The sequence below is a fragment of the Puntigrus tetrazona genome, chromosome 9, assembly GCF_018831695.1.
Source record: "Puntigrus tetrazona isolate hp1 chromosome 9, ASM1883169v1, whole genome shotgun sequence".
Classification (NCBI taxonomy): Eukaryota; Metazoa; Chordata; class Actinopteri; order Cypriniformes; family Cyprinidae; genus Puntigrus; species Puntigrus tetrazona.
In genome coordinates this window covers 17,027,344-17,037,458 of record NC_056707.1, presented here as the reverse complement: position 1 = coordinate 17,037,458, position 10,115 = coordinate 17,027,344, and the positions used below count along the sequence as shown (strand labels likewise).

The window sequence follows — 10,115 nt, the reverse complement described above, 5'->3', positions numbered from 1 at the left end:
ATAGGCTGCTTGCTTGTCTTTATTTGTGACTTGTGGCTAATATAAATACCTTTTGCGTGTGTTTGCGCATGTTGAAAAAGAAAGCATGACTTGGTGTGGGTTGATTGATGGCGGTTCTATGTTGCCAATTATTAGAGCACATAAAAGGATGCTGTTATGTTCTGTTTCATCCAGCAGACCCCAGCCAGAGGTCAGTGCCTAAATGTGCAGGGTATCAGCCTTTGCCTACATCCCTCCATCTTGATGTATGAGTGCTAAGCTACAAATTAAACATGCTCCAACCTTTTAGGGGGTACGTGCTCAACAGGACGCCATTTGGACTAATTTCTCCATGCGATTTAGACAAAAAGCCACTATGTTGCCTGCAATTACTTTGTGTACACACATCTGGATTTGGGTTTCCAGATGCAACAAGCCATCCAAAAAAAGGCTGGCTAAAGACAGATGTGACTGTGATGTTAGTTTAGATGTACGGTGGGTCTAGATACATATCGCACCTCGTGCATGATGAAAGAGGCATGGTTTTGTCTGAATAGACTCGCGCATCAACATCTAGTACATTTGGATGGTTTAAAACACTCGTTTTAGTTGATGCTAGAAAAACATTTTCATTTCGTTCCAGATATAATATATTGTGGCTCCTCTATAAAGTCTTTTAGTAATCGTTTTAATGAATAAAAATGTGTACATGTCATATATACGAACGTGTCTGAACCAGAGCAACCTTTATTCATAAAATCGTAGAGGGCCACAAAGTTTTACAAACTCTATTACAAATATTTATAACTTTTATTGATAGATTACTTGTACAAGATGTACATTCTTTTTTTTTTTTTCGTGAAACAACAGAAACAAAAAAACTCAATGGTGAATCATGTTTGGGCATGCTTGCATATGCAATATGATGGGATACAACAAATTCCTCGGAGCATCAAGAAAATCTCAACACAAAGTCTCATGGTTTCATCCACCATCCCTGAAATGTTTGTAAACTCAAACACGCTACATTTTAGTCAAACAAATGTACTGCAGTCACACGTTCGCGTAAAACTGTTGCAAATGTTAACATTTAGAAAATATATAAAAATAAATGCAAAGCCATGTAAATATGTACACTTGAAATTCGACTATTTAACATTTATAAACTTTCAGATAAAATAATAAATAAAAGCACCTATGACGTCAATTAAAGAAACAGAAACATTCCTAAACAACCGTAATGGTGAACAACGAAAACAGCCCACAATGTAGCTTTTATTGTCAGAGGTAGACCTGACCAAGATCTACTATCGTAGTTCAAAGGCAATTGATGTCTGAACTGGCAAAACTGTTTCATGGTACGGTCATGAAAATAATACTGTTTTTTTTGTTAGGTTGTTTGTTTGGCTTTTTTTTTTTTTTTTTTCAAATTGATAAGCTTATTGTATTCAATTCAGGAAACCGTAGACAGTTCTTGTTTATATGGGGAAAAAGACTGGATGCAGTTGCTGAAAAAAAGTGTATTTGGAGCTTTAAATTAAATAATTCTACCTCTATTAATGTGATCAAATCGTTGTCTTTGGCTGATTTATTGTTACGTTGAAAACCAGACATGTTTATGACCCAGGAACCTAGAGCATTTTTGTACAGTGTCAAAAGAATCTTCCTTTTCTGCCTTCAGGTGATATCAATATCTCTTTAAATGCACGTGTACAAAACTATATTCGAATACCGTTGAACTTCAGGGAGTTATGGCACGTTGCAAACAAGTTAGCAAATGATCTTTTACACAGCATTTAAGGATGTGTTTGTGGCGAAGAACTTTCAACACATCGACATCAGTGCCAAAAACCCAACAACTTAAAAATCATTGTTTAATTAGCAAACATCAACCGCTATATTACGTTTTCCATATTTACAGTATTGCACTTAACTGCACATAATTGCATTTCAGTTAAATCGGTGTTTCTTAAAATGTTAAATTACAAAGTTGCAGTTACTGTTCATCCTTTTTGAAACAAACAAAAACAAGTCATTTCAATGCATTTCAGCAAAACGAAAGCCAAATTTGTTTCCCCCGTACATAAAAGTAGTATATCTTGCGTTAAGGATCGTAGATCCCTTAATACAAGACCTGAAGTGCAAAAGCTAGGTTCACTTCTATTCCAGGACACATCACATAAAAAAGAAGAGAGCACAAAATATGAGAATGAAAGCTAAAGTCCATACACATGCCCGGAAGGAAGTAACAGCAACGCAACATTTCCTCCCAAAACAGAAAGAAAGAATCATAAGAATTCCACTAAAAACCAGGCGATTGTACCATTGATGTTATTGCTGTTTCCAGTCTTTGTCCACAGCAGAATGAACAATGAAAAAGAAAAAAAAATTCAAAAATGCAAATAACGGCTTTAGATATGAATTGTAGTGGAGGGTTATCATGGCAGTGATCAACATAGATGTATGTCAGTTACAATGGAGGCCAGCCCCAATAGGTCTATCCTTCAATTGAGCACGTGCACTAGGCAGCGGCACAGTGGTAGGAGGCAAATATGGCCGTCTCTTTCTTTTCACTTTGAGGTTGAGATTCCAAAGTTTCAGTGTCTGTCCGTAAAAACACAACCTCTAGCCTCACTCTGTGTCTGCCTTTTTGCTTTTTTTAAAAAAAGTCTTCTCTCCTAAACGCTGGTTTTCAGACAGACATCCAGACATTTTTGTATGGTCCTGGGGCTGTGATCTGTGCCTGGAAAGGGCTGAGCCAGTGGCCTCCAAGAAGTCCTGCCTGTTGGGCGAAAAGTAAAAGGTGATTCATTGGTATTTAATTACCTTTCTCTACAAGTGGTTTGTTTTGGCAGCTGGTTTTTTGTGACTTTTTTTTTTCTCTCTCTCTCTCTCGCTCTCATTCTCTCCCCTTACACCCCTTTTTTTCTCTTTTGTTTTTATTTTGTTTTGTTTTAACTGTGAGTGTCACGGCCTTTTCACAGGCTTAGTCTTGTGTTAGAAGCAATTATCAGTTCAGAGCAGCAGAGAAGCCCATGGGGGTCAGAGTCCCAGCGCCTCGGCGTGTTTTCTTGCCTTGAGTCGCAGGTCAGCGATGCTGGAGTTCTTGCTATTGCTCTTGGCAGCCGCTACCACGGCGGCCGCCGCAGAGGCCGAGTCTGCCAGCGACGCGATTGGTAATCCAAAGGGCGGGGGCGGGAACATCAGATAGGGAGCGTGGGCCGCGAGGTGTGGGTGCAGGTGAGGATGGGAGTGCGTTCCGACCCCCTCCAACTGTAACTGAGCTTGGACCTGCGGGGCGAGCAAAAACAAACACGGAGTTAGTCAGCGGCCGCGGGGTCAGCTCGAGGAGCGACGGGGATCCGGTTTCGGGCTCGGACACCCCTCCGAAGGCATGCGCTAACTCTGTGCTTTCAGTGAAAACAGTCACCCGCTCAGTGCATTCTTTTTCATCTGATCTTGAGCTGCATTATGCAATGCGCTCAGACAGCTTAATAGTCAAAGAACTTCCATCAGTTGCAAATCTCACTTCTCAGCATATTAGTTTGATCCGCGGCGAATCTTTCCATACAACCGCTAAAAGCTGCAACATCATGTAATCTTAATTATATATTCAATGGCATAAATAAACAATTTCGCACCCAAAATATTCATTCTCATATATATAAATATTTATTCGCACGGTTCCTAGGGGGACGAAAAGATGTAAGCAGGCAGCATAAAATATCAGGTTGCAGATTCTTAGCAATTATTTCAGTAAGATGAGGTGAAAATTAGACATCGGCAGACTTAAAAAGTGACTTATTTTTTATTTTCTTTTTTAGTATTCTTCTCATGTATCTTTCTCTGCGCAGGGATCATAAATATTTCAAAGCTTTACATTTTGCAGTCCAACTAAAATACAACATCTGACAAGCTGCACAAGTTTTTGACACTGGGAAAGAATGTTTTACCAGTGTTTCTTTTTTCTGTTTTCCACGTGAATGCGAAACATAGGGAGATCGCTTTGAAAGGAGGATAAATAATGTCAGACCTGGTAGTCTGTTATTTTTGGAAAATAATCAGGTATGAATACAGCCCGTCTCATCTGAGTTTCTTTGCTGCTCACGATTTCTAACCACGGGCCTTCTGACTTGATGCCTGGCACATGCATTTATTTTAATTAAGTCTGGGCGAAAATACTCATAAAAATTAAAGCAGCCCCTTGCTCCAGTGTCTCCACAAATCAGTCAAATTGGACTGTGCAACCCCTCTACAGGGGCAGTCAGAACAACAGGTGGTGGACATTTGTGGTGTTCAGTATGCAGTCCTCACGCCTCGGCCCTGCCAATGCTGCTCAGTGCCAATAACCATCAGTGCGTTATTCCTCTCTTTCATAATCTCTTTTATCTGCCTTTCCCTCGCTGTGCTATTAGCTTAATTATGGCTGCTCTCTCGTCTGGCTGATGCAGACGGTTCTTCACCACCAGATGAAATGTCTCTCGGTCCCTCTTATCTCATTCGTCTCTCATCGGGCCCCGGAGGTGAAAGGTTCGCGCCCTTCGCGCGAGAGCACGGAGACTAGCGTCACATCACATTGTTTGTCAAAGCCTAAACATTTCTCGGCCGCTACTTTTTAGGTGGCTAACACGGTGCAGCGAGACGTTTATTTAGTCGACCGAACTGCACATTTGCACATCACAAGAAACGCAATAAAAATAAAAAAAAAAAAGGATAAAAAATTAGCTTCGTTATTTCAAGCCTACCTGTTGAAATGGCATTCTGAGCGCGCCCATATTCACGTAAGGAGCGACCCTGCACGCGTCCAGGTGACTCGCGGTGCCCAAAATAACGCCTGAATAGAAAAGAATAATAAATGAGCAAAGTCGGTCGTAATGGTTTTTATTTTGTGTAGGTAATTTGACTAGTTAAATCAAATTTAAAATGTAATGGGTTGTGAAATGGCTTGTAGGTGCGGTGAGCACGTGCAGGACACACAAGAGCTGTTGGCTCACGAGCACCCAGTTCTACTGTGACTTGGGTCACGTCCCGTTATTCAATATAAAAATGCATGAAATAATAAAATGGAACAAAAATATGGAAAACGTGCTTATTTATCGAAATAATATTTTAAGGGTTTTTTTTTTGTTTGTTTGTTTGTTTTACCTTTGTGCATTTGATTTTCTTGTTTTCGGCATTTCGCTCTTCTGTTCTGAAACCATACCTAAAAACAGATAGGAAAAAGGTTATTCTTTATAGTCATCAGCACCATTTACTACTATTTTATATTACAAATTAAATTGCCTTAATTCGCAAATTAGTTATATTTGATTTGTCCATGCAACCGACATTACAAAAAAAACAGCCGATTTCTGTTGCCTCTGTTAATCGGTGTGGATTATTATTTAATTTCAACTGGAAAATGAATTTTGTTGTTCATTATTTATAATTAATGTCGCAATTTTCCTCTTCTGCACCAGTGAGTTCTGCGTGTAGTCTTAGGCAGTGTTTGCGTTTAATACGTTTCAGCTTTATTTTGTTCTCTATACGAAGTAGCCCAGGCCTACAAGCTCTTGTCACAGCAACCGACAGACAATTTTGTTTCGCTGAAATTGAGGTCCATTATTTTTTAATAGCAGTCTAGCCTATCCTTTTGTCAAATATAGAATCGTTTTTTATACATAAAATCAATTCGCTGCATCACATAGGTGATTGAAAACGTGCTGCAAATATTAATTATGAACGATGTAAATGTACACTGTGCCTACGGTTTTCCATCATTACTCGGTCGGTTCAGTTAAATCAGGCTATTAGCGCTGCTTTTTCAACTCTCAGACTCGCTCATTAAAATTTAAAAGGAAACGTCTGTCAACCTGCTTTTTTTTTTTAAATTTTGCATTACATAGTCTATTGTTATTATTACAGGTTATTATTATTAGCGTTATTATTTATTAGGCCTGTGCAGCGTGTGACTTTTAGTGCGCCACAATGAATGCATCATATTTCAATCTTTGATCGATTGTAATTATCCAGCACTACGCTATAGGGAAAGTGAGCTACACTGGTTTCGACAGTTATTTCTTCATTAAGGACCACTCAATGATGCGGTTCACAAATACCCTAATCTGATTTCCTTTTGATTTTTATTAGAGACAGTGAATAATGACATTTAATTTAGCCCTGCACCAAAAACCGAAAGATATTAGTCGTAATTGAATTACTGCCTTCTCCTCACTGAGGTCTCATAACTTTCAATTAGATTCTTGACAGCTGGTCGGCGTGGGGCTTCTATAGAACGGTATAGTTGTGGCGGGTCCGTATCAACCGGGCTGTCTCGCGTCCGTCGCGTTTACCTCAGAAATTTCTGCGAAATCTGAAATGCTGTACGAGTCATAAAATGCCGTTGCGACGCATCGTACAGAAGCGTTTTTTTTTTTTTTTTTAACGCGGTGTGAATTTTTGGTTGCGTCTGATGCACGGCTCTGACCTATTCTCCGCTCTCCTCTTTTAATCCGATTCCCGCCTCTGAAACGTTAAAAAAAACCGTCGCGCTCGCGAGCTGTCACGCTGGCAAACAACGTTACTTATTTTCCTATTGCGTTTTGTGACGCGGCCTTGTGTCGCTGCAGGAGTCGAGACGGAATTGAATTATTCCTAATACATTTTTATAGGAACAGTATATCGAGCCAATGGCAGATATTACAAAGATAAGGTTGGAGAAAATGAGGTGAGTGACATAAGAAGGTATCCCCTGCAGCAGCGGTTCAATCTCTTCATTAATTTTAATGATGTGGTTAGATCTTTCTGCAGCACATAAGCAAGTTTTCCTTTGAATGTAGCTGCTGCTGCAGGAACTAAAAGGCGATTTCGCATCCACACCCACCACTGAAACCGAACCCGCATAAATCGAGAGATAACAGAAATGCTTTGTGTATGAGTGAACAGAACAACCGTCCCCAAACGTTCAACATCTCAGGCGCGTGGTACGATATACAAATTTAATCTAGCCTACTTAAGCAAACGTGTAGGAGGAACGAAGGCCCAGCGATCACACTTGCTCTCTATATTGTTTGATTATTTCCCCACTTCTCCATAACAAACACGTGGGCTATTCCTAAGAAGGGTTTAGCAGTGCCGCTTCGTAAATGGATTGCCTATTATTTCTAACTTTACAAACTGCTAACTTAAACAATTCGGTTTTACACGCAGGCTGCATTAAGTCACCAGCGTGATCAGTTCCTCCAGGCATACGAGCATAAACACCCGTATTAGAATTTTAATAATATTAAATGTAAAAGCAATAAACATTATGAAGAGTCTGCGTGGACATTATTTTTCTTAGTTACGTTACGCTGATAGAGGAAGGTTTGTTAGTGTTTTATTTTATTCTCTCTCACACACACACGGGCCTGCTTTAAAACTATTTCGAGAACATGCTGCGTTAAAACAATGAAAAGAATAAGTGACACAGAGCCCTCAGTTGGCATCCAGGTTATTTGCATTTCCAATTAAAGATGCATTCGTTTAAAAAATTAATTGTTTTTAAATGAGTGACGTTTGAATGCAGTCACGTTTAATATTCGCCTGTTCTAAAGTAGTTTTTAGAATTTTTTATTTTTTATTTTTCGTCCTAACAGAATTTTGCACATGTAAAAGAGTCCACGGAGTGTACGGAGGAATGGTCTCTTACCTGCACGCGGGCCTCTGACAGCCCCAGCCTCTGACTCAACTCCTCCCGCATGAAGGCGTCTGGGTAATGCGTCTCGTCAAATAAGCGCTCCAGTTCATTCAGCTGCTCTAAGGTAAAATTTGTCCTGCTCCGTCTCTGCTTCAGTTTGCTCTGTGCGTCCTCGTCCTCTGATTTCACGTCCTCCTTCTTGTCTTTGCAGTCGTAAATTCCTGTGAAAATACAACATAAACACATCAACAAACCGGCCTGCTTCCGTTTGTCACGCGGGCGTTTAAAAAAGAGCGAAGGTGGCGGCTGGAGAGCAAAAAGAATCGGCAACTAAATCTAATTATACGACACGTTAACAGAGAACACTTGAAAAAAAACGTAGTTTAAAAATTAAAACAATTTTGTTAGGTGAAATCCAAGATGGGTGGCATGAAATTGCAGCTGCTTTAAAACGTGCGCTGTCGCTTTACGAATAAAAATGACTTTAAACGCAGCATTTAAATGCTCTCGGTTTTTATATGTATAATTAGGCAGATTCGTATAATCAAGGGAGATGGATAAAGAGGTTAGGTTATCGTGCAGTTCTAAAATTACATTATAAGATATTAGTAAACATCAGAAGTTTGCACTGAGCTAATGCAGCTCAGCACTTTTTTTTTTTATTAAATAGGCCTAGCTATGTAGGCTATTCATATACGAGTTTGCATTTCCATTCATTCCAGAGCAGTAAACAGTTATTTGCAAGTTTTGGTAATCAAATGTAAACTTGGAAAACTTTGCCTTACTGCGAGCATTTTCTTTAGAAATCCTGTGAGGTGGTCTTTGTTTTGCTTTCGACGTAGGCCCGTATTATCGACGTAATTTCAATTCATCGTTATTATTGTTGTTTTTAATATTATTATTAGCATGCTGTTATTATTAATTCAGGCGTTGCGTTCCAAACCAATCTGTCACGGGCCTGCCATGAACGTCGTTAAACGTCTTTGTTCACCGTTTCCGAAGCAAACCCGTTTAATATTAAATCTCGCTTTTAAAACGCCATCAGCCACATGGTTCAGTTTTTAAATGACAGCCTTTTTTTACTCTTTATCAACGCAAGTAAATAGAAAATAAGTGTCTTTACTCATTTCCTGGCAATTTAAAGAACGCACGGGAATTTGATAGATCGTCCTTTCAGATTTTACAAGGGCCTATTGTTTTGACCGTAATTCCTCAAATGCGAGCACACACTTCTCTTTTTTAGATACTTATTGCGATTCTTTCGCTTAAAATTGCCTGTCGCGTATTTCCGCTCTTTTACAAAAGAAAACAGTTGTCTGCACGGCGCACGCCACACACCGAACAAGTGCCCGTTGCATCAGCTGGATACAGCTTGAATTTGTCCGCTCGCGTGCTAGTTAGCCTCTCAAGACGATCGAAAGCTCTCTTTAAGCTGCTGAAAACGAGCTCGGCGTGCAGTCGCTCGGATCTGACAGATATTTCAACGACGGCAAAAACGCGCGTTCGAGCGAACGCGTCTGAAACGCGAGAAACAGCCGCGCACTTTTGCGTTAAGTGTAACTCACCGTCAGCAGCCCGCGTCACGTTAAACTCCTTCAATTTCTCCTTTTCCAGCTCTACGTGCTCCTTGTAAAGGTGTACCGGACAATGGTTGTTGTTGGTTTCTGTAATCTCCTGAAGGTTGGTCTCCGAGTTTCCCAGCTCTCTGGCTCGGGCTAAACCACTCTCCAAAACTTCCCTGTACGTGATGCTCTCTTTGCTGCTCTCCTTGCTTTTCTGATCGAAGGATTTCGACACGAACGCCGTGAGTTCTTCCATGGCTGATTACAGAAATCCACTTTAAAATGTATCTAACGCGAATCTTTTTTGTCTGCTCAACGGTGAATTCGGCGATATGTTTGCGTGTAGAAGGTTTAGATCACTCCTGCTGTTATGTCTGTGTTTTTCAGATCACACTATTTATACACGGCCACCTCAGCCCGGCCCCCATCGCCATCATGTCTGGAGTCATTACAGGCGCTTCTGAATTCAACTTTCAGCGGCTTTTCCTCAAATCAATGCTGCGCTGGATGGAGTCCCCTTAATTTAATTATAATTAATTAGGATTCCTACGGTGCCGCGCGGTCAATTGGAAATGGGAACCGTGTTTAATTAATTCTGTGATAATTTCGCAGACGCAATTAGAGGATATGAATATTGCAGCATGGCATTATCAGTTCATTCTGGTATATTGACGTTAACGTAGACCGAGGCTATCGAGAATCAGACGATCTGGGTTAGAGAAACTAATCGAGCGAAAATAGACGGTGGTAACTTGCACGGTATCGTTTCAACTTTTCGATGTTTTCGTCGCCGGACATTATTTGCTAGCGTTTTATTTGCTGGTTTGTGGGATATAGCCTATTAATCGTGAATAGCCTTAAAATATTTCCCCCTCGGTAATTTATTGCACGCTTTATGCGTTAATATTAATGCAGCC

At 40.2% G+C, this 10,115-nt stretch overlaps 1 protein-coding gene across 1 annotated transcript; it reads right to left on the bottom strand.

Moving 5' to 3' along the window:
- Positions 1-770: 770 nt before the first annotated feature.
- shox (short stature homeobox) lies at positions 771-9,610 on the bottom strand. Its single transcript, XM_043248081.1, has 6 exons — positions 9,202-9,610; positions 7,649-7,857; positions 5,125-5,182; positions 4,725-4,813; positions 3,055-3,270; positions 771-2,761 (listed from the first exon to the last, which is right to left on the bottom strand). Exons 1-6 carry the CDS (start codon positions 9,452-9,454, stop codon positions 2,672-2,674), a joined length of 915 nt encoding a protein of 304 aa, XP_043104016.1. The 5' UTR covers positions 9,455-9,610; the 3' UTR covers positions 771-2,671.
- Between the last annotated feature and the right edge of the window lie 505 nt (positions 9,611-10,115).